Raw genomic sequence first — 23,738 nt, forward strand, 5'->3', positions numbered from 1 at the left:
CGCGCGCGGCACTACGCCCCCCAGGGAGCCGCGGGCCGCCCGCCGCCATCCCGGCAGCCACCGCGGTACAGCCCTGCCCTTCCCTTCCCGGCCCGCAGAGGCTGCCGGGAGGGGGTGTCCCCGTGTCGCCGTGCGGCGGAGCGGCGGCACCGTCGAGCTGCTCGGAGGCTCCGCCATGCCCGCACCGCCCTGCCGGCGCGGGGCCGCGGTGCCATCGGCGGTTCCCCGCTGCGCCCTTCTTGGCGCTCTCCCCGCCCGTCCCCCGGCACCTTCCGCTTCCGGCCGCGCCCTTCCTCTCCCACAGCGCCCCGCGCCGCGCCATGGACCACAATGGTGAGGAGGGGGGAGGCCGGGGGCCGCCGGGCCGCAGCGCCGCCCGGGGAGCAGCTGTTCCCGGGGGGGCGGCGCGGGGTTAGGGGCGGACCGGCTTGGTCCTCGGGAACGCGGCGGGACCCGACGGGGCCCCGGGCTCGGGCGCGGGGCCTGGCTCTGCCCTCAGCGCCGAGCTCGCGGTCCCCTCTCCCAGGGCCGCCGCCGGCTGCTCCGCGCTGCGTTCGGCTGCGGCGCGGCGCTGCGCTGCTGCGGGCTGGTGGCGGATGAGCGAGGCCCCGCGCCGCGTTCTGTTTCTGGTGTTTTTGTTTTCCCTTAGGAAAGCTTGTGTTATGAATTCATCAGGGATCGTTTTTGAGTTCTGCTTATGAATTTTAAGAAATCCTAAAGTGCAGAAATTAAAAGAGAATCTCTGAAAGATGACCACCTGGGAAGGCGCATCGCTTCTGGTTATATTTTCTCCAGGCCAAAAGATTTGGGTACATCTGTTGTACTTTTGTAGGGGCGTAACCCAGCTGGGTGTGCATCCACAGACCAAAGCGCGTCATCCTTCCAGAAACAGGCAGGACCAAAACCTGCCCGGTGGCTTTAGCATCGGGGCTGCGAGCGTTCGCTGGGCAGGGTCAGAACTGAACTGCTCCCTCTGGGCAGCGCGATGGAGGAGCAGCGTACCGACTTCTGGCCTCATGTTTGGTGTAGTTGTCTGTGTTTGCAAATGGATTGAGTCTGCAGGACTTGCTTGGTCTGTAGTGTGGTGTCTTTGGGGTATTCTAGTAAAAAAAACCCAGAAGTTTTTCATAGGTGTAGAAGACAAAGTTGGCGTTGGTTCCTCTGATGTTCTGCTGTCTCAGTAGAGCCGGTGCCTGTGCTGTTTGCTGTGCAGCCCAGGGAGCGATCGGAGGAGAGCAGGTGTTGTGTGACTCATGGATCAGGAAATCTGGGCGCTCATGGTACTGAAGGAAAGTGACTGTGGAGGCACAGTCCTGATTTGAAACTTGGTTGTAGTTTCTAGCAAGCCTGCCGTTTCCTTTGTTTTCTTGTTTTCCCTTCAAGTGGTGTTGCAGGGGGAAGCTATGAGCTTTGAGGCAGAGTTTACACCAGGTGTTGTGCACAGTGCCCTAATGGGGCCAAGTCTCAGTGCCCGGATGCTGCGGGGCTGTCACCAAGTTCTCTGTCGGTTTTGTTTCAGAATTTACCTTCTGGGTTCCTTATGGTCTTTTATGCCTGTCCATCTCCTTTCTGTAGGGATATAGACTTAAAGGCTTCTGAATGTGGGTCTAATAATGGGTTTTATAGAAGTCTGACCCTTTGCTGCGAAGGGCTGGCTGAAAGTGCCATTTTGTCAATACGTGTTTCCTATTAAAATGGAAGCGAGCTAGGTTGGTTTGTGAAGGATGTGATTTTATTTTTGTATAAACAAGATGCTGTGTGGTAGGTTGAGGCAGACTTCCTGAAAGCTGGAGAAGTCAGGGGGGTGTGCACCTCTCCTTGGTGCACTCCTTGGTGACGCTCTCTCCTCCAGATTGTCTCTCAGTGCCTGTGTTGAGCACTTCCTCGCTTCCTTTGGTGCTAGTCTTAAGTCTGGCCAAAGTGCCCCGTCGAGGGAAATGGTAATCTTTAGTTTAGCGAGGATACTGTGTGCTCTGAGCACCAACATTTTTGTAATGTTTTATGCGAAACTTCTAAGTGATATGTCAGGGAGCTAAGAGTAAAGATGGAAACTTAATTTCCTCTCAAGTTGTTTAAAAATGAATTTACATAAATTGTAAAAATGTTTTCTTGGCAGGAGTTCTGTGTTGTCACAGTCATACAAAGAGCCGATTCCTCGGTACTGTTCGTGCTGTGGTAGGAGCTATGCAGTTAGGTTTTTCTTCCTGCTATGACAGGAATATGACAAAAATGACAGGCTAGCTTTATTTATCTGTCTTTAAGATAACTATTTTTAGATAGATTTTCCTAAAATCGTAGTTGTTTTGAAAACAGTTTTGTGACCTGACTTGCAGAAGAAAGAAGCCTTTGAAAATCATTTTTCTTCGAACTGTTCTGTTAAATATTTAGCATATTCAGGAACTATTTCATACCTAAGAAATTACAGAAACTTTTTCTTCTTCCATAGACAATGATTTGCAAGGAACAAATAGTTCAGCATCATTGGGTGGTCTTGATGTTCGCAGAAGAATCCCAATAAAGCTGATCTCGAAGCAGACCAATAAAACCAAACCTGCACCACGGGCTCCCAGAGCTATGAACAGGATGCCTGCAAAGACACAAACAGGGGATGAAGGTAAATTGCTATAAGCAACTTACCCTGTAGTGAGGCAGTGTATTCTGTAGCATTGTTGAAGGCTTTGGTCAGTATTGGAATCCAAGCTTCTTTACAGCTGCACAGCGTGTTCCAGGTTTCCAGATTCTGCTGCTCTATGAGGAATAGATGATGCCAGTTCCCAAAACAAATTCACACTATTTTGGTTGTACCTTTCTGCAGAATGGCCCGGCAGTGTTGCAGCTTGTCTTCATGATTTCAATATACGATGGTGCATGCGCTAAATAGCAACTGGCGTCAGTTAGGGAAGTGGCATTGGCTTGTGTCTTTCTTCTCTTTCCTCTTTCCACAGAAGAATTTGATTTTAATGAAGAGGAGCGATACGAATGCAAAGGAGGTGAAATGTTTGGAAATCAAAGGAGATTCCCTGGACCCATATTTTGGGACTATAAGGTAAAGTCATGGATGGGAAACCATGGAACTTTGTGAATCATAGCAAACTGAAGGTTGTTTAAGAAGTATCTACAAGGATGAAAGCGCTTCCGTTACTTTTGATGTACAAAAATACATTTTCGTGTTTCTGGTGGTCTTGCTTCAATCTAGTAATTGAGAAAGGGTGGGTTGGTGTTGACTGCAAGAGAGATGAGAAGCGTTAGTAATGTTTCTCTTTCTCCCACCCCTTTCTCTGCTCTACCAGATAAACTTGCTGGGGGAGAAGGATGATACGCCCGTCCATTTCTGTGATAAGTGCGGATTGCCCATCAAAATGTATGGGCGCATGGTGAGTGAAACTCTTGGGAAGGGGCAGCCACGGTGTCCCTCTAGCTAACAGGTGTTACTGTGTCTCTGTGGGATTTCCAGAGGGTGATGATTTCAGCATACCTCTGAATAAACAGCGGGACAACGTCGGGATGGAACCAGGGCCTTAACTGCTGGAGTATGTTGTTCTGCCTGACTCGCTGAGTTTACTTTGCCCCTTGATTTAATAAAGTAAGCTTGAAAGTGCAAAAATCAAGAGCTTTAAAGCAAACGCCACCCCTTCCCCACCTCCCAAAGTACCAGCAAAAATCTTGCAGGTTTTTAGTGGGTTTTCAGCCTCACACCACTTAGCTTTAAAAATACTCTTTATGTCAGTGGACAATTTGTAATGAAGTTAGTAAGTGCTGTTCTTAGGTCTCTTCAAAAACTTGTGTAACAAAATCCCTGAGGTTAACTTAGATTTCTGAGTGTGATGTAACAGACTTGGGAATCTGACTTGATGACTGTTAATGCTTTTAAAACATACCCTGTTTGCAGACAAGCATAATTAGATTGCACTTGCAGCTTCTGTAAAGGTTTGGTGTTAGTATTACAGCGAAACTAAAATTTTTGCCAACGTTAGAAAACAAATTCCACAAACCAACGAAGCAGCCATACATGTGCAAAACCAGTTCACCAAGGAAACCCAAACCCTTGCCTTCCCAAGAATCAAACTCAACTCAGACTGGTTTTGAAAGTTTCTATTTCAAAGATGCTGTAAACTGCTAGCAACATTTTTATATAACTGCTTACTTTCTACATAATTAAAGTAGTTCTGTTGTTAGGAATTGGGTACTTGGTGGAGGCATTGTATGGTGCAAAATGACACGTGTTGTCTAACAAAACCATTTTTTTTTTCCTTTAGATACCTTGCAAGCATGTTTTCTGCTATGACTGTGCTATACTACATGAGAAGAAGGGAGACAAAATGTGTCCTGGGTAAGTTCTCTTGAGATTTCTATTAAAGGAAATGGAGGAGGGACACTTTAAAACCTTTTTTTAGATACTGTATATAGAAGCATACATGCTTCTGTGTGCATTTGCTAAAGGTAACGGAATGCTCCTTCATGTACCACTCGATTATAGCTTGATAACCCACAGCTAACAAGTGGTAAGAGATTAGTGTTTACCTTGTTGTTCAAGTGTTCGTGGAGATAACTGTAATTGCTATGGTTTGAAAGGAACAAGAAGCTGTTTAATTACTGAATGTGACTTTTGATAAGTACCAAAACAGAACAGGAATTTTTGACAGAGGGTGGTGCTTTGTCTGAATTTCCACCCTATGAAATTCTGATGTTATTCCATGGTTGTATTTTGGAGACTTAAAAAAAAAAAAAAACTACAAAATCAACCAAATGTGTTTTATTGCTGTAATGGGGAAAAAAAATGCCAGTTCTAATTTCAATAATTATCAAAAAATGGTTACAAACAACAATGAAAAAAAAGTCCTGCAGATCACGCTCTATATGATGGCAATAAACCGATGCTCTCTTCTAATTTAGCTGTAATGAACCTGTGCAGCGCATCGAGCAGTGTGTGCGAGGGTCTCTCTTCATGTGTAGTATAGTCCAAGGGTGCAAGAGAACCTACCTGTCACAGAGAGACTTGCAAGCTCACATCAACCACCGCCATATGAGAGCTGGAAAGCCTGTGACTCGTCCTCCTCTTGAACCTGTCCACCCTCCTATTGCCCCTCCGCCTGCTGAAATTCCGGAGCGTTTCATAATGCCACCTGAGAAACATCACATGAGCCACATTCCGCCAAAGCAGCACATCATGATGCCGCCGCCTCCCTTACAGCACGTGCCGCACGAGCATTACAACCAGCCGCACGAAGACATCCGCCCCCCTCCTGCCGAGATGTCCATGGCTCCGCCACCGCCTCGCCCGGTCAGTCAGGACACCTTCCGTATCTCTACGAGAAAACACAGCAACTTAATCACCGTCCCTATTCAGGATGATTCGAATTCAGGGGCTCGAGAACCACCTCCACCTGCCCCAGCACCTGCTCATCATCATCCTGAGTATCAGGGTCAACCGGTGGTAACGCACCCGCACCATATTATGCCTCCGCAGCAACATTATGCGCCACCCCCCCCTCCGCCTCCTCCAATAAGCCATCCACTGCAGCATCCTCCCCAGGCGGCAGCTACTCCTCACATGGTGTATAGCCAAGCTCCTCCGCCGCCAATGACCTCAGCTCCTCCTCCAATAACCCCGCCGCCTGGACATATCATTGCCCAGATGCCGCCATATATGAATCATCCTCCTCCGGGACCTCCCCCTCCTCAGCACGGAGGCCCACCCGTAAATGTAAACGCGCCCCCTCCCCATCACTATAACCCTAACTCTTTGCCGCAGTTCAGTGAAGACCAAGGAACTCTTAGTCCCCCTTTCACACAGCCAGGGGGCATGAGTCCAGGGATCTGGCCAGCTCCCAGAGGGCCGCCTCCACCTCCAAGGATGCAGGGGCCTCCTGCTCAGGCCCCTCTTGCTGGACCGCACCACCCCGATCAAGCCAGATACAGACCCTATTACCAGTGATCTGAGCAATTATATGAATAGAGAGTGCTATGAAGAGGATAAAACTATATACAGCAGCCTTTTAATTAATTGTATGGGGGTTGTTTTTTTTTTAAATACTGTCATTTTGACTGTAAGATGTTTTGGGGTTTGAATCTTTAATGATTTTTAAGCCTTGGCTGTAGGACTCTGACTTCAAATATTCTGTAGTGCTAAAATAAGTGGCTTAGTAGACCACAGTTGCATTTTAACAGAACTTCTGTCTATAGTGTGGCTAATTGTCCTAAGATGAACACTTGTAATATCACTTTCTGGAGAAAATGAACATGTGTTGTACCATTCTGAATATTGTTTTTGTTTAAATCTGATGTTTAGTTTTCACTTGTGATACATTTTTGTTAACCTGTGTACAATAATTAAATTGAACTATGGTTGTAAAAGTGGTGGGTTGTTATGTGAAGTTAACACAGACACGGTTCCAGGACACCGTTCTGGCTCTAATATTTCCTACGTGGGAAGCATAATGAAGTAGTAAGGAAATTTTTACATTTTTTACTAACATATGCTGCTACTTACAATGAATTCAGGCTATGGTCAGTTTGTGGCACTAGGAAGCAGGCACGTGAACGCTGCATTTCAGGTGGCAGGGATTTTTTTCGTAGTTGTTTTTTAAATTTGTTCCATATCAAAACCAAGATAAATTTATCAGAAATGCAGCCGTATTATAATGTTGTGGATATTGGATTGTTCTGTTTGTTTGTTTTTTTTCCAGGCTAGATTTGTTTCAGAAGATTTTGTTCACATATACACTCCTCACTAGTGTTGAATTCGAACCATTTTGTTTCCCTGTGGTTCTGTTGGTGTGAAAGCAGCCAGGACAGGCTGGCTGTGTCCATGAGAGAAGCCAGTTAGTTCTGGTGAAGTGACATTAACCTCAGTCACTTCACACAGTATGTGTAGTAGGAACACTTCCCATTTGGTTACAGGAAATAAAGGGCCTGAAATCCCTTGTGGAGATACAAAAAACAAAGAATAAAAGCTACGCATCCTTTATCTGTTTCCATTTTGTGATTCAGGTTGAACTGAACAGTCAATAAATGCTTTGTTTAAAGATGGCAATGTGTGCAGGCTCTGAGGGCTGTTTTGGCCCCAGATTTGGTTTATATAAGCACAGTTGGATATACTAACTGAGATGTGAACGTTCTCTATCATTGCGGTTGGAATCTGAACCCAGCCGATAAAAGAGTATGGCCTGTTTGAAATGCTTGTCTCTGCATTTCCCATCAGTGTTGTGCTGAACCATTGGGTTGCTTTTTTTTTTTTTTTTTTTTTTTTTTTGAGCTGGTTTTGTTTTTTTCCAAAATGCCCCATTTGTAGCAGTGGTTCTTCTTGATGAAGAAATCTGGTGTTCTGGTTTTCTTTAAGATCTGTCATCTCCTACATTTCTCAAATAACATGAGCCATCTTCAAAGCCTGAATCTTACGATTTATTTGGTAAAGTTGTCTTCTTTATCAAAGCACTCTGGCAATACAGCATCCCAAATTTTGTGATTTTGTGTATAAAAACGTGTATTTTTAATTTCTTGAGCAAGCGTTCTTTAGATTTGCTCTGTTCTTGGCTGCCACAGATTTCCTTGTGACCATAGGCAAATCCTTTGGACTACCCTTCAAAGAAATACAGCAGCGTGACACAGCTTTAGGGACGTGCTAGTGAATTCTGGCATGTGCAGATGGCGGTTGTCATTCAACACAAAATTAAAAGTCTGCTTAGCTGCAATAATGCGTATTTCTAAGACAGAGTCCTTTGTTTCGGTTTCTCTGTTTCTTGCATCTTGAAGTCTTAAGGCTCCCTATAGAGCTACGGGTACTGTTGATACTTTCACATTTACAAAGTCAAAAGATTTCAGCATGAGTTGAAATGTTACATTAGCAATCTTTGTTGATGGTTTTGGGGGGGAATTTTTTTCAAAATACCCGGTAGTTTCCGCTTGAGGTTCAGAAATCCCATACACAGTGTTTCATTGTCTGGTTAATGGTTTTAGAAGTGGCTGGAAGCATCTTTGAATCCTCCGGGTTCCCCCTGGTGCCTTCCTTAAAGACAAACATTTGAATTGTGTTGGTTTCATACTGAGTATTTCTGTCAGCGGCTGCAGTCTCGCTCCTGGGGCATTACCAAGTAGATCTTTGGTTCTAAGGAAACTCTGAGGATGCTTAGAACGTTATCTATTGTAGGACCCTCTGATAATGCCATTATAGGGAAGGAAAAGAGTTCCTTGGTTTGTGTTCGCCGTGGGATGAAGTAAAGAACACTAGAGAAGGCCTGAAACCATCTGTAGCTCAGATGCTTGCTTCCTTAGAATTTATCTTCAGTTGTCTCTAATTTTGCTTGAAGGATTGTCTACACCCATGCATGATTTACAAACACTCTTAATTAAGTGGCCATGTGCTTTGGTTTTTGGTTTGGTTTGGTTTTTTGAAAATGCTGTTAACATAAAGGTTGATGCCTATGTGTGTTATGTGATATTTTTCTTGTCCTGTTGAGAAACAAAAATGAAATGGGAATTCTGTTCTAGATCCAATCCAAGAGAGTTAGGCATCCATGTTGTACGGAGTTTCCCCCTTCTTTTCACTTACTGCTCTCAAAGGAGCATCAAACTCAGTTTGTTAAAAAATTAAGTGGAAGTAACTGGTGTTTATTTCATGTTGGAGTTTGCCCACGCAGCAATGGAGAGCACCTGCCTGTCTTCTGTGTTGGGGAGGGCCAGGTGCTCACAGGAGCCAGCCTGCAGAAGTGCCTTCTCTGAGGATCACCTGAACACACCTCTCCTTACAATGCTTCCTGCTCTGCTGAACTTGTGTCGAGTGTTGTGCTGCTTCTCTCTGGATGTACTGAGATGTTGCTGACAAAATAAGTGCGTATTCATGTTGGAAAGCCCAGCTGAACCTTAGAAACTGGGGGACTGCAGTGGAATGCAATTGCAACTTAATACTGAATGTATAGAAAGTGAGTCTGAACTTCTTCCATCTTTGACTCTCTAAGTTCCAACACGGTATGCACAGGATTGTGCAGAGCTCTGTGTGTTTTCACCTTGACTACATTTGTAAAGGAAATGTTGGTGTTACACAAGTTGTGCTTCACTGTGTTCTGCTCTGCGGTGCTAAAAACAATTCTTACCCTCTGCTAAATCATCTTTATATGCTAACAGTGCTTCCCTAAGTGTGCTACTCAGGTGTGTTACCATCCCGCTGGTTGTGAACTGCATTAGCTGCCTTTCTTAGGGCAACACGAGTGTGAGGAACCAAGTTTGAAGCTCCTTTCAGTCTCAACATAGCCACAAGGGTTTGTGGCCTCAGGGGCTTTTCCCAGTCTGAGTTGTATCTCCTTGTTCTCTGAATATGGGGCATTCATTTTTTTCATTGTTTTGTCTCAGTGTATGAGCTTGAGAGACTGAAAGATTAAAAAAATCTAGTGTGTGTCCCCAAAGATGCAGGCGCAGTGGCAGTGGGAGCTGTTGGGTCAGCTCAGTCCTCCTGGTGGTTCTGTCCGACGTGTTGGTGACAACGCGAGAGACTCCTGAGTGCGAATAGGACTGAGTGCAATGCGCCTCTGTTAATGGAAAGAGTGAGAATGTGTGACAGTGGACGGGGAGGTTTCCTGTTTCATGTAGCAGTGTTTCGCAGTAGAACCTCAACTGCTTTAAACAGGAGACAAGCAAAATGAGTAATTGTAAATGGATGTGAATATGTTGCAGCCTACACAGTTTTATTAGGTTTTGTTTGTGAGCCTGGCGCTGGGGGGACTGGAGGAGCTCCCACCCACACCCGTATGGGGGGTATTGAGGTTCTCATAAGTACAGTAAGCGCTTTAGGGGGGTTTGCTCCTCTTTTTCTGACTGGAAAGGTTGTTCTTGAATCTCGCCATTCTGAAAATTAGGAACTCCCATTTCTAATATCTAGCTGAAGTTTGTCTTTGGGCAGTTTATATATTTCTTTTTAACCTCCATATGACAGTCATACTTGTTCTCTTGCATAGGTTTTCCTCTTTGTTTCAATCCCTTGTTATACTCTGTAGCTCTTTCTGTCAGCCCTTGAATACAGACTACCCGTTCCACAGGGATCCCCACAGCTCTGCTCCTATTCACCAGCACTCTGACTTCATCCTTGAATAGGAGAGCTCTGTGCTGATGTTCAGAGCGAAATCTCACCCACGCATTGAGCAGTAGCACTGATAAGATACCTTTCTCATTCTGCCAGAAAACAAGCCCTGTTCTGACACCATCTATGTCTCTTTGAGGGCTGCGCTGGAAAGGCAATTGAGTGATGTTCTGACCTCAGTCTTCACAGTCACCTCTTTTGTTCTGTATTCAGCACCTCCTCAGTTTTGTATTATCTTCCAGCTGTATTTGGAGCTGCCTCACTTTAATGTTACCTCCCAGCTTGGTTTTGTTGCAGATTTCTTCAGATAAGCCCGAATTTTGTATTTTCAAACCACTGTAAACTTTGTTTTACAGCAAGAGATCAGACCGATGATGAGCTGCCTTCCTGGTGTACTGACAAATGCAACCAGCATTGGTAACATGGAGAGTTACCAGTGTAAGTTCATAGCATCCCAAAGAAAATAGATGAGTTGTGTTTGGGTCTGAATGTGCTGTGCCTCTTTACTGAGCTATCTTCATGTTTTCACAGTAGACACAACAGTCAGTACATACACTATGTGTATGGTTCTGTGCTGAAAATAAGTTTAATGATCAATCAGGTATTGTGTAAACCATCAAGAAAACTATATACAAGTTATATACAAGCTGCAGATAAGTCACTCCCAAATACAAGACTATAAATTAAAGGATTTCAGATATTTATATGTTCCTTTGTAACTGTACAGGTTGTCTACAAACTCAGAATAATGAGGATATATGTACAAGTATATGCAAATAGGAACAACACTACTTGTGTCTTTAACTGTGTGGGTAGGTTGTCAGCAAGGTATGAAATAGAAAATCCAGGTGATTCTAGCCTTTGTGTATGTACATAAATACATCTCTATATATACAGAGACACTAACAAAACCATTCCAAAATTTGGAACATAATCATTTGTAGTAAGTCCTTCTTAAGGTAGATGAAAACATCCATTGGCCTCCATGCTCATCACTGTGTGTGCCTTCATCATATTCTGTAAGCAATGTTGTGTTGCTGGAGGATATTATATTTAGAAAATTAAATCTAAAATTTTGTTTCTGCTGGAATCTGTAGGAAGAAAAAAAGGAAGTAAATGTCACCCTAAGTAAGGAATATTCAGGGTAGGGAGTCACTGGTGAGTGGCATGCAAGCTCACTACTCTAAAGCGTTTGTGCAGGAAGGCTGTTGTCTAACGTCTTTCACACCTTCTCCCCACACTCCTCCAGTCTCCCCTTCTGCCTGTGACGTTTGTAGGAATGGGACTAACGACGGATCTCTGCCGTGTGGACACTGCACCAGAGGCTCCATGGAGAGCCATGAAGGAAGCCTTCTCTCTGCAGGCTGCTCCTGCCAGCAGAGCCCTGCACTTGTTACTCATGTAATGCTTTGCTTCAAGTCAAATCCTACTGATAAATCTGAGTGCTTTCTGCCCTGGGTTGACACAGGGGCTCAACAATGAGGATGTGTTTGGGATCTGACCTCACAGTTCCTGCAAGCAGCTTTTGGTGACCACATTACCTATGCACCCAGGGCTGGAGTGGCAGTGGGGGAGGCAGGAGGCTTACCGTGCTGTCCCGACTGCGCAGTCCATTGCTGGTAGTGATGACACAGTCGTTGCTGTTCCCCTTCTGCAATGAACACATGAGTTTAGGGTTAAGAAATGGATGCCCTTGGAGGGAGCTCTGAGGGAAACCCAGAGACAGCCCATCTCCACTGGGAGTTATTCACTCCTTTTCTTGGACTCTCACAATTTATCAGAGGCAGCTGAATTTTAATCTTTTAACTTTCTGAATATACACGCAGCATAGCGTGTATGGCCGGCTATACGGAGCGCTGCTGGGTGCCTATGGGTAACGTAAAGGTACTAAAGCAGCAAAAGATGAAAACTGAAGCATTACCTCAGCGAGCTTTAATTTTGGGGAGCTTGCTGTGTCCTTCTTCAGCAAAATGTGTAAAACTGCATCATGAATGGTGAGGAAAAACATGGATGGCTTGATCTCCTCATCAAAAAAAGCGCATCTCTCCAGCTTCTCCAGGAAGCCCTCTGCAGGGGAACAAAATCCAAGGATAAAGTTACCTGCAGAGGTCCTGACAGTGCCAAAAGACTAACATATCCTTTGTGTGTCCGTGGAGTAAACAGTGATAGTTGGTAAGGCGCCCAGTTTTATTGACTAGAGCAGATGGGTTCCTCTGTGCCAACATGGAGAGTGGGATTCCAGCCCCATTGGCACTGCCTTGCTTGGGGCCAGGCAGAAGGGAACTGGAGAGCGATGGGAGATGAAGCTGTCATTACCCAGGATGGGAAGGTAGAGCTGGGGGATCCCCCAGCCCCGCTCAGGGGATAGGGAAGGCAGCGGGGCGAGGCAGGAGGAATTACTGGGAATGGAGCAGCTGTGGAGAGGCTGACGGAAACGCAAGTACTCACCGTGTGCTCCTGCAATGTAAATGTCGATATTGATCCGGACAAACTCTTTCAAAGTCTGTTAAACCGGAAACAGGCACTGTTTATACACTGATAATTCTGCTGATAGCAGCCATTAAGATTAGCCAGAGCAATTTAAGATATTGATTGTATTTTTAATAATGGCAAACAGCTCTAACATCAAGCTCTGCTGCACCAGGAGGAAGAACAGCCTCTTCAATGGCTGTGGACAGGGAGAAGTGCTCCCTTTGAAATGGGGCAGTATTAAATGCATTGCACCCACAGTGAAAAAGATAATCTTTCGTAAACTGTATGGCTTTTCATGAAACTGAGACTCCAAAAGCTTCTGGGGAAATTTTCTAACTAAGAATTCAAGCAAAACTACTGTTCCCATTGTACTTGGTGAGTATTTAGTTACTATGGAGATAGATTTGCCCGTGTAATGTGGATCCAGATAGCTAACTTCAGCTATTGCTGTTGGAAAATATTGTCCTTATTGCCTTGCTCAAGGCTGCCCTGGAAAGCGAGAGCGGGAGCAGAAATGAAGCTACAGTATTCCAGCTCCTGACCCCATGTTTCAAGCCATATTTTGTACATGCATTTCTGCAAAGCTTCCCAATGCTCTAATTCCAAGGAAATGATTAATTATTTGATCAGTTTCTATGGAAAGCGTAGATCTGAATTCACGTAAACTCAAAGGTTGCCACTGACTTTCCCATCCATATGGAAATACCTCTATGCAGCACAGCACGTTTGTATGCTTTTCTTTTGTGTGATCACTGTCTGTCTCATCAGTTGGAACTACCTTTTGGAGGACTCTCATGGCAGAAAAATCAAGGAAGGACACTGCTGAGAAGTCCAGCACGATGCTGTGGATGTCGACCCGGGGCACAGCGATGCCAGGGGGCAGCTCAGCATCCCAGTTAATCTGAATGGGCAAGTCTGCCATGTTGGTGGGCTGGTCCAGTTCCTCCATCCTGTTGTTGTCTAATTCATCATCCGACTCCTCCATCTGGTGAGCCACGCATATCAAGCCTTTCTGTGATGGCAGAAGCAAGTGCCACAGTTAATGCTTTTGTCTGGGTTGGAAGTGCATCGTAAGGAAGAGCGAGGGTGGTGGCAACACAAGGCTGACATAGAATCATACAATCATTAAGGTTGGAAAAGACCATAAAGATTATCTAGTCCAACTGTCAACCCATCACCACCATACCGCTAACCCATGTCCCTCAGTACTTGTGAGATGGAGCACCTGGTCTTTACACTGGAAAGGTTCTGCCTCTCCTTCATTTTCAGGAGCTTTGAAATGTTGGCTTTCCTCTAACCAATCATTTAATCATCATCAGAATCCATTAATGATTGTCTTTTCCAGAAGAATTTAATCTTCCCTGAAGTCAGTGGTCAAATACGCTTTGATTCAGTAGTTTTGGAACAAGTCAGCAAAAAGCATGCTGGATTTTTGACTGTGGGAGCCATTTTTTAAATCATAGAATGGTTTGGGTGGGAGGGGACTTTAAAGCCCACCAGCCCCAACCCCCTACCATGGGCTGGCTGCCCCCCACCAGCTCAGGCTGCCCAGGGCTCCATCCAACTCAGCCCTGAGCGCCTCCAGGGATGAGGCACTCACAGCTTCTCTGGGCAGCTGTGCCAGGGCCTCACCACCCTCTGAGTAAAGAATTTGTTCCTTATATCCAATCTAAATCTCCCCTCTTTTAGTTTAAACCATGTATTTATTTGATTATGCCATGAAGTAGTGACTGGGAATGGCATGTCTGATCAGAAGGAAGCTGTGAGCCCCTCTCTGCACCCCCAGCCAGGGAGCTGGCTGCTTAATTTCCCAGTTCTGTGCCCTCCCTGCCCACTTCCAGTGGGGTTGCTCTACATACAGGCGTCACTTGCATCTCTCCTTTCTTCAGCATCTTTCTGATCTTTCTCAGTGCTTTGTTGCGTTTCCTTAGGACTCTGAGTGGGTTGAATCCAACCTGCAGAAACAGAACATTGAATAGTTCTTCAGGTTGAGCCAAAAATTCCAGCACCTTATCACATAATTGTGATGGTGAGGCTAGAAAGCACCCATAATCTCTTGGATAATGACAATGCAAGCAAAAAGTAAATGAACAAATACCCCTATCTGAATGAATTGTGATGCCTTAAAGTCTCAGGCATAGAGTTTGTTTAGGAAAGGTATTGTTTTCTATTCCTGAACTACCTTGAAACTTCACTACCCGTAAACATTTCGGCAATGCCTTTTTGAGCTGTTTTTCTCCAAAACCCTGCTCACCAGGGTCTCCCCAGCCTTTCTCTGCTGTTACAGATTGTGCCCAGGCTGATGTTCAGAACCAGTCAGGCCTCTCTCCTTCTCAGGGTTGGCTATGTACGCGTGGGACTACAGTCATGAAAATGACATTTGAGAAATTCATGAAAAATTTATCTTTGAAGTAGGGCCAAACTGCATACATACTAATTATGCAGGAATTGTATTCAGCCTTAATGTATCACACAATTCGTCTGTTCATAATGACTGCCGCAGTCACTTACAGCAGAGATGAGTTTCTCTTTGAAGAATTCAATATTAGCAAAGAAGATAGGAGATGAGCATTTGAAGATCTTCACTCCCTCTGGCTCATAGATCTGTCATACGAAGCAAAAGTATTGGTCATGGCATCTGTTACAGAAACACAAATGCAGCAGACGACCAAAGAGATGGGAGGTTTCTTACATCGGTGTAATCCTTCCTGTTTCTGTAAATGTTGCTTCTCCCAACGTTTGCCAAAGTGGTGCAGCTCGGGCTGCAAACAAACACACACAGTTGTTGATACCCCATGCTGAAACCCGGTGGGACAGTCGAGGTTGCCCTTGGTTTGCTGCATGGTTCTGGTAGGGTGGAGACCTCTGCAAAGATCAGGCCCTGCCTGCAGTGACCATGCCCTGGAGTGGCCCTGGCTGTGTGTTGTGTCGTGCCAGTTGAGCAGGGAAACAGCTGGAAGCTTTCGCTCTGATGGGAGGATGCTGACAGCACCAAGCGTGGCCCTTTGGTGGTGGACCTGTGCTCTGAGGACAAGCACATGAAGCAGAACCTTGCAGCCAGGGATCCCTGCACATAACTGATCTGCCCGTGCACAGCTGCTGGACAGACCATGACATGGGGATGTTGGTCTGTCTGTACAGAATGAGTTAATTTATGACAGGAGGTCCTGCAATGTTGTGTCGTTGCGTCCAAGCAGTACTCACATCTGGGAGCGGATCACCACGGTCAGCAGTTCGAATGCCACAGCCGTTGCCAGCCCGATGTCCAGGCCCAGGAAAACAGCCGCCAAGAAGGTCACCACCCAGATCACCTGCAAAGGGCAGGCACATATCAGTGGTTAGGCAAGGGAGCAGGACGCCAATCTCGAGCCCAGTGTGGGAGCAGCTGCCTCTGAGCTGCCTTCTCAGGTCTGGTCTGGGCTGTCCATGTGCCTTTAAGAAAAGTGATTTCATCTTTCATGGATATTTATCTTGTAAAATAGGGCCAGAGTCATCAACTAGCACCCAGAAGTGCTTCTAGAGATGACAATTTCTGTACAGTACACAAGGATTAGCGTCATAGAAGTGTGTATCTTCCATAGGTGGTTCATAAAATGCTCAATTAGAATCCAACAGAAAGGCAAGTTTACCAGGAAATTAGTATTCTGGTAAAGCTGAGAGTAGTAAACATGCTTTGGACATCAAAACAGGCGAAACAAGCTGCTGAGAATGAACTGGATTGATGAGCACATGTGACTAAATAATAAAGAGATTTAACTGCAGATCTTTCCCTATGAAGAAAGGCTGAGGGAGCTGGGCTTGTTCAGCCTGGAGAAGAGAAGGCTGCGCGGTGACCTCATTGCAGACTTCCAGTACCTGAAGGGAGCCTCCAAACTGGAGGGAGTCAATTCTTTGAAAGGGTAGATAATGGCAGGACAAGGGGAAATGTTTTTAAGTTGAAGGAGGGAAGACTGAGGTTGGGTATCAGGAGGAAGTTCTTTACCAACAGAGTGGTGAGGTGCTGGAACAGGCTGCCCAGAGAGGTTGTGGATGCCCCATCCCTGGAGGTGTTCAAGCCCAGGTTGGATGGGGCCCTGGGCAGCCTGGTCTAGCATCAGATGTGGAGGTTGGTGCCCCTGCCTGCAGCAGGGGGCTTGGAGCTTTATGATCCTTGGGGTCCCTTCCAACCCAAGACATTCTATGATTCCATGATATCAAAGCATACTTTCACTTAGTGAAAGACTGTTTTGTAGCTGGGAAAACTGAGGCCAGAATCCATTTAGGAACTGGAAGAATCAGCAGATGAGAAGGCAAGAGACTGCATCTTCTGAGTGCAAGAGTTAGGAAGCCCTGACCTCCAGCCATGCACTCTTCTGTTGCGAGCAAGCCCTTCAAGCCATGGGCTGCTCTTGGGATTTCCTGAGTAACTTCCACCTGTCCTACCACAGAAGTGTATGAAAGGGGGAAAATGTCCCTGAATCCAGTGCAGTAGGTATTTAGACATTTTCTGTAATTTCTTTCTATATTTGATTTTATACAATGAACTGTATTTTAATATGTTTTGATAAAGTGCATGTAGCCCTCAAGAGAGGTGAACAGAGCAAATGGACTCAGAATAGATGGGATAAAATGGAAAACATGAGCAAGGGGTGCAAGATTAAAAAGGCGCATATAGTTGTACTTCCTATGTAGAGAAGTAGGGCATGTATAAAAATAAAGATAACCTTTAAGAGTGTTCGTGTAATGGGTGACCTTTCCACAGAGCTTCATTCCTGAATGCTTGAGAGACTCAACTTACACAGTCATATTTATCCTTCCTCCAAAGGACGCCTATCTCCTTGAACTGCATGAGCATTCCCTTCAAGTTGCCAAGAGCCAAGGATGCAAGGACTGACTGTTGAGAAGACCAAAACATGTACTTAATTTTGAAGCAAACAAAGCATACATTGAACGTTCAGGCTTAAGACGTCATGCAATTGGGGCCAAAGTGCAGCTGGAAGACCAGTTAGCTGCCAGTGATGTGCTGCTGTGGGTCAGGGTACCCTGTCCGTTGTTCTGCAACCTTCCCAGCTGTGGTGCAGCAGGTGTCTGACCTGCAGTTGCAAACCCCACTCAATTCTGGCACCTAAAAGCTGGTGCTATGATGTTTAGTGTGTGGCACCCATCTTCCCTTTGACCCCATGTATTGGCGTCATAATATGGGAGAAATAACCTAGTTTTGCAAAAATTCTATTTGTCTCCTACTGAAGTCCATGAATGTTCCCAGTGACTCCTCCAGCAGAAGGAAGTGTGGGGTCAAGCCAGTGAATACCTTTTGTAATGGTGCCAGGAGAAACCCAATGGCCAAGATGACAATCAAGACGATGATAGCAGAGATAATACCAGCAATCTGCATGAAAGAACAATTCCACCATGAATAATTGCCTGAAGGCATTAGAATCAGCAAGGAAGAAAGAGACCTTCCTTGTATTAAGTGCCACCTGGATCTGTTGTCTTCTGTACCTGTGTTTTGCCTCCCGTGCTCTCCTGCACACCTGATCTTGACAAAGCTGTACTGGAGGCAAATCCTTTGAATGATCCACCTAATATATTACCAAGTCCAAAGGCAATTAGTTCCTGGAATAAAACCAAAAAAGGCTGTTCTTAAAAGCATTCCTGAAGACAAAAATGCATTCAAGACAATGCATTCCTAAAATGACTTATTTCCCGTCAGCAAACGCATAGTGCTGTGTCTTTTCCCTACCTGGTTGCCATCTATTGGGTAGTCGTGTTTGATGGAATACACTTTAGCTACAGAGAAGGCTACTGCGAATCCAACAATTGCAATGGAGATGCCATCTCCGACACACTTTTGGATAATGCCTGCATCAGGTGCAACAGGAGCTTTGAATCTGAAAGACAAAAATCTCTGCTCTTTAAGGAAATGTGTAAGGAGATGATCTGCCAAGCAGGTGAGCAAGGCAGCGGTCCTGCTCACGCGGCCTTAGCTGAGTGCTTTGGAGAGGTGCAATGTGTAATTGCAAACCTGAACCCATAACACTTTGGGAATCCTTGATCAGGACAGGGACTCTCCAGCTGCACTCATCTCAGCTGCTATCTCAGCAGCTCCCATTTAGTTGGCCAGGATCAGCCACAGCTTATCTTGTCTGAAGTGCACGCACGGTTCTGCCTTCCAATTATGTGTGGATTTAAAAAATCCCTGTGTAATTCACTGGAGCACCTTAGGCAGCTCAACAAACGTGTACTAAGCCACATTAGTCTCAGGTTATCTTCTATGTACTTTAGCTTTGCTATGTCCTGCTCCTTGGCTCAGGGGCTTTTGCAGATCCTGGGGAGAAATTCTCAGGTTTGCTTCTTTGTTTTGTTTTGTTTTGTTTTCCAGTGAACTGAAATCTGGAGCACAGACAGTTTCAAGCAGAAATCACTGCTTCTCTGCAAACCTCATCCACTAATGCACAGGAGCTACAGGTGCTGAGTGCCCTGGTGAGTAAATGGCTGCCCTCCTGCCTCTCTACTTCAATGTATGCGTATTAAGTCTTCATGCCAAAATTCTGGTATACCTGGATATTTTCTGTATAATGCGTATACTCTACATATAGATATATACTCCATATGTAGAATCATGGAACCACTAAGGTTGGAAAAGACTATTAAGACCACCTAGTCCAACGGCCATAGAGGATTGGACATGGGGGCCTCATGAGGACAAGAAGATGAAGTAGATGATTTTGGTCAAAAAAACTGAGCTGAACCGATTTAGCACTGACAAACTGGAGAGAACATTTTGCTCCACAGGCAAACTGTAAGCAAACCACTTACCCTTCTTCTAGTTTTCCCACGACAGCTACTTTAAATTTTTCTTCAAATTTAGCAAAATGAGAAATCAGTGCCGCTAAGACAGTCTGAAAGATTAAAAAAACCCACCTCCATTAGGAACATTCAAATGAGTGATGGGGAAATCATGAAGAAACATTTCCTCCCCTCTCTCACATACACCTCAGCCTCAACACCAGTGGCAGGACAGTGCCCCAGCTCTGCGCACCCAGGACGTGTTCAGATATAATTCCTGAACCACTTCATGGAATGGTTTCATGCTCATAAATCCCACAGAGAGTATCTCAGAACATCCCTCTGGCAGCAGAGAATAGCAGTGGGCTGCAGGGCTGCCCCACTGAGGTCCCCACCTGCTGCAGCTCTGGGCAGCCTGGAGCACAGTGCCAACCCCAAAAAGCACTGCTCCCTATGGAGTGATGGAGCACTCATAGAATCAGAGGAGAGGTCATTACCACAATGAGCTCGATGGGGATAGGGGTGGGTAGCTTTGCTTTGTAGCGATCATTTATCTCTTTCACCACGAACACAATGAGCAAGACGAGAAGGGAGGTGACGAGGTCGGCGATGTTGGTGTCGGTGATCTGGCTGAACACGCTCTCCAGAGTCTGCAACATCAGTAAGAAACATGGTGCTTTTCAGCTAACAGCACCCTGATCTAGCTGTGCTGTCCCTGTTCATTGCTGGGGAGTTGGACTAGATGGCCTTTAAAGGTCCCTTCCAACTCTAAGGACTCTATGATTCTAAAATGCTATCTAACTAACCCAGCAGGGTGTAACTTGGTATCTGGTGAGAAATGTAAGGATCTTCCATATATTAACAGCAGCCATCTCATATATTTCTATTGGGTTTCTCCTCCTTAGCTGCTGGTAACGCCCAGCGCTGTTATCACGGCCTTGTGGCACACAGTAAGGCGCACACCACAGCTTTTCAGAACATTAGAAATGCTGAAGAGTTTGCACTTACATAGATGATGCCGAATGGTTTATTAAATCCAGGGACAGGCAGTTGAAACATGAACTTCAGCTGAGACACCAGGACATGGATGGCTGCAGCAGTTGTGAAGCCACTGATTAATGAGTGCGATAAATAAATGACTATGAATCCAAACTGGAGAAGTCCCAGAAGCAACTGAAATGCAAATGACCACACGTTAGTGGGATTCACTCGTGCTTTTAAGCAATCTCTGCAATAAAGGGACCCATATTTAACAGTAACATCTTCACTTAATCCCATACATCAGGGATTAAGGAAAATGCTGTCATCAGACTCAACGTTGAGGCTTAGGAACATAAGACTGGTAAAGGTAAAGGCTACAGCACTTAGAACCTATTCTTTTTATTTCATAACTAAATGTATCTTCTTTAGTCTTAGGTTTTCTAGAGCCATATTTTTACATGGTACCAATGCTTCATGAACTATAAAGATATGAATATATTAGGGAGGGATTTTAGGAATTCTGTATTAGGAAGGAAGAAGGAACTGTTTTGATTTTTTTTTTTCTGAAAAAACAAATCCAAATACTTCATTCTTATGACATTATTTCACCATCCAGCTGTTCATATCAGTGCATGTACACATGTGGGTACACGCACTGGGCAGTATATGTATTGGATGGTCCTGTGTGGAGCCAGGAGTTGGACTTGATGATCCTTATGGGTATCTCTTCCAACCTGGGATATTCTATGATTCTATTTATTTACCAACCTGAAAAATCCCGGACAGAAAGGTGACAGAAGCGGCTACCATCACCCTCTGTTCATCTATAGCTGATGTGTTGGTGGCAGTGCCATTTCCAGCAGTGCCATCAGGGACCAGCCTGGTGACGACGCCTCCCACCATCAGGCTCAGGACGGGGAAGGGACCTGCACACAGGGCATCATCAGACCCACAGGGGAAGACTGCACTTGGTCATTGGTGATGAGGGTGGGCAGTGTGCCTGTACTTACCCACTGAGATATGTCTGGATGTACCAAAGATAAAATAGACCAGGACTGGGAAAAATGCTGCGTAGAGTCCATAACCAGGAGGGACATTCACCAGCAAAGCAAATGCGAGACCTATAGGAGCAGAGACAGTGGGACGGCAAGGTGTGTGAGGGGACAGACCAGCAGCCTCCCTCCTGGGCCATGGGCGGTGTCAAAGCAGAGCTACCCAAGCTACCTTGCAGCACAGACACCAGCCCCGTGTTGATGCCAGAGACAATGTCGCTCAGGATCCACTCCCTGAAGCGGTATGCAGGCAGCCAGGAGATGACAGGAAACAGACGCAGGGCAACTTTTTTGACCCTTTGTGGGGAGCAACTGTAAAGACACAAGAGGATACAGCTCTGCCACTGAAACACCTCGGTTGGGTCTCAGAACGTTGGGACACACTCTCTGCATTCATAGAATCCTGGCTCAGGTTGGAAGGGACCTTAAAGATCATCGAGTTCCAACCCTCTGTCATGGGCAGAGTATTCAGAGGGGAAATGAGGGAGTGGGATTGAGGTCAGCTTGCCAGAGACCAGACACAGCCCTGAGCAACCTGCGATGCCAGCTGGGCCCCCAGCAGGATGTGATGACCTCCAGGGTTCCTCCGGCCCCACTGGGGTGAGGCTGTGCTCCAGGTGCCCGTGAGAAGACAAGCTGCCTGGGATACAACTGCAGGAAGACTTACAGGCAACAGCAGCTAAAATTCTTTCGGGAAAAAAAAAAAAACAACCTGAAATTCTCTAGAAAAATGAGTTTTCATTGGCCTTGTGGCATCTGAGATGAACACTGTCAGAACAGAATGCATGCTATCTGACATCTTCATTCCAGGTTGTTTCTTAGATCCGTGTTAAAGAGAAAGATCTTCTTACCGAAAATAGAGTTTCAAATGATCCCAGAAGTTTTTATGGTATCTGTGCAATTTCTCGTGCTCTTCGTGAAATGAATTCTCTGAGTACACACGTCTGGCTACAACATAGTGGTTGCCTACAGGTTCAACCATTTCTCTTCAGAGGATGAGGACTGTGACTGCTGTGCTGCTCTTTGGTTTTGGTCAATTAAAAACCTGAAAAAAAGCACAAGATTAGCTCCACATGTACTAGGAGGTGAGTAGCCATGGCACAGATGACTGAACTCCCAACTGAGTGTTCCCACCTTTGAAGATCAAAGAACAGATGGCTGAGAGACACCCGCTTCGTTTTGCCAAGGTGACCTCTTGTCCCTGTCCTCCCACTGCAGAGCAGGGTTCCACTGGAGCATGAAGTATTTCTTTCTGAAGATGCAGCCAACAAGTGGACTGAATGGATTCTGACTTCATCTGTGAGTCAGATGTCTGCCACTGACGACTGTCTCACTCAAGGGGACTGATTTCTTAAGGAACAAACAAGCAGATGCCCAATGGTTTCACTTTGAGGCATGGGGAGAAGCATTGAACCCAGCCAGGAAGGCTGTGAGCTGGAAGTCTCCACAAAGCCAGGGGGAAAAGGCAGAGCCTGGGCATGGCTCAGCCATCTTCTCCTGCACTCAGAGGCAGGGCTGAATCTTTTGGCTTGGACCATGGGGGACTCGGTCGTAAAAAGCATGGTATTGTTGCACTTTCAGTTCTCTGTATGTTCTGTTTCCACAGGTTGTCTGGACTGCTTCTCTGTTGGCCCTGGGCACCCTGCTTCAGGTGTCCCTGCTGGGGCAGGGGCTGGGCAAGAGGGCCAGAGAGCCCTGCCAGCCTCAGCCACCCTGTGCTTCTGCTTCATGCTCACAAGCAGCTGTTGCAGTGTCAGACCTAACTATTACCTCCTGCCTTATTCCAACCCACTTCAGTGTGTTTGTGCTCCAGGAATGACCGCTGATGCCTGTGTTGCACATGCAGAGATGGGAGGTCTGCTGCAAAAATACTGCTGGGTATTTTTCAGCAATTAGTTGGCTCTGTCATTGTGCTGTCCACTGTTTTCGGTTATGTTTATCCCAATGCCTTTCATTCTTCCCATGTTAAAGTCACCTAAAAACATTTATCTCTACCATAGTCACCATTAAATATTTAATGCAGTACCAGCCCTAGGCAGGAACAACAAGAGTTGCTCTTGGCCGTCTCATGACACTGACAACAGAGCATTTCTCTGTGTTTTCTCTCCCCTAGCTCAAGTGCTCCTTCTTGCCTTGCTGCTTGCTGGTAGCCTTAAATGGGACAGCCTTTCGTCACCCAGGTGTGGTGGCTGAATTGCGCTGACACAGCCCATGTGCACCTCTGACTTCTACTTCTGTGGACACAATGTTTGGAGGTGTCACAGGTCGTACATCCAAATGGCACAAGGTGGTTTGCGCTGCTATGAACAGATGGAAAGCTGTTCATCTGCGACAATTTTTGCATTAAAATGTGAATCCCACCCTGAAGCTCACTGCTTTGCTTGAGTTCAGGGCCT

The 23,738-nt window shown here is 45.8% G+C and overlaps 2 protein-coding genes across 4 annotated transcripts; one reads left to right on the plus strand and one right to left on the minus strand.

Annotated features, from left to right (window-relative positions):
- On the plus strand, positions 57-6,965 carry CBLL1 (Cbl proto-oncogene like 1). 3 transcript variants are annotated; one of them, XM_021384604.1, is made up of 6 exons: positions 57-333; positions 2,447-2,614; positions 2,946-3,046; positions 3,291-3,374; positions 4,257-4,330; positions 4,894-6,965. In XM_021384604.1, exons 1-6 carry the CDS (start codon positions 321-323, stop codon positions 5,933-5,935), a joined length of 1,482 nt encoding a protein of 493 aa, XP_021240279.1. In that variant the 5' UTR covers positions 57-320; the 3' UTR covers positions 5,936-6,965. The 3 variants fall into 3 exon arrangements, with proteins under 3 accessions (XP_021240279.1, XP_021240280.1, XP_021240281.1); XM_021384605.1 differs by having other exon boundaries at positions 2,949-3,046; XM_021384606.1 differs by lacking the exon at positions 57-333 and adding an exon at positions 531-809.
- On the minus strand, positions 10,514-22,891 carry SLC26A3 (solute carrier family 26 member 3). The gene is made up of 20 exons (XM_021384602.1): positions 22,194-22,891; positions 21,515-21,654; positions 21,301-21,411; positions 21,059-21,216; positions 20,318-20,482; positions 19,807-19,959; positions 19,340-19,422; positions 18,264-18,411; positions 18,023-18,136; positions 17,832-17,909; positions 17,319-17,414; positions 15,746-15,852; positions 15,234-15,303; positions 15,053-15,145; positions 14,401-14,496; positions 13,320-13,553; positions 12,518-12,572; positions 11,991-12,136; positions 11,658-11,720; positions 10,514-11,160 (listed from the first exon to the last, which is right to left on the minus strand). Exons 1-20 carry the CDS (start codon positions 22,322-22,324, stop codon positions 11,137-11,139), a joined length of 2,265 nt encoding a protein of 754 aa, XP_021240277.1. The 5' UTR covers positions 22,325-22,891; the 3' UTR covers positions 10,514-11,136.

The sequence above is a fragment of the Numida meleagris genome, chromosome 1 (genome assembly GCF_002078875.1).
Source record: "Numida meleagris isolate 19003 breed g44 Domestic line chromosome 1, NumMel1.0, whole genome shotgun sequence".
NCBI lineage: Eukaryota > Metazoa > Chordata > Aves > Galliformes > Numididae > Numida > Numida meleagris.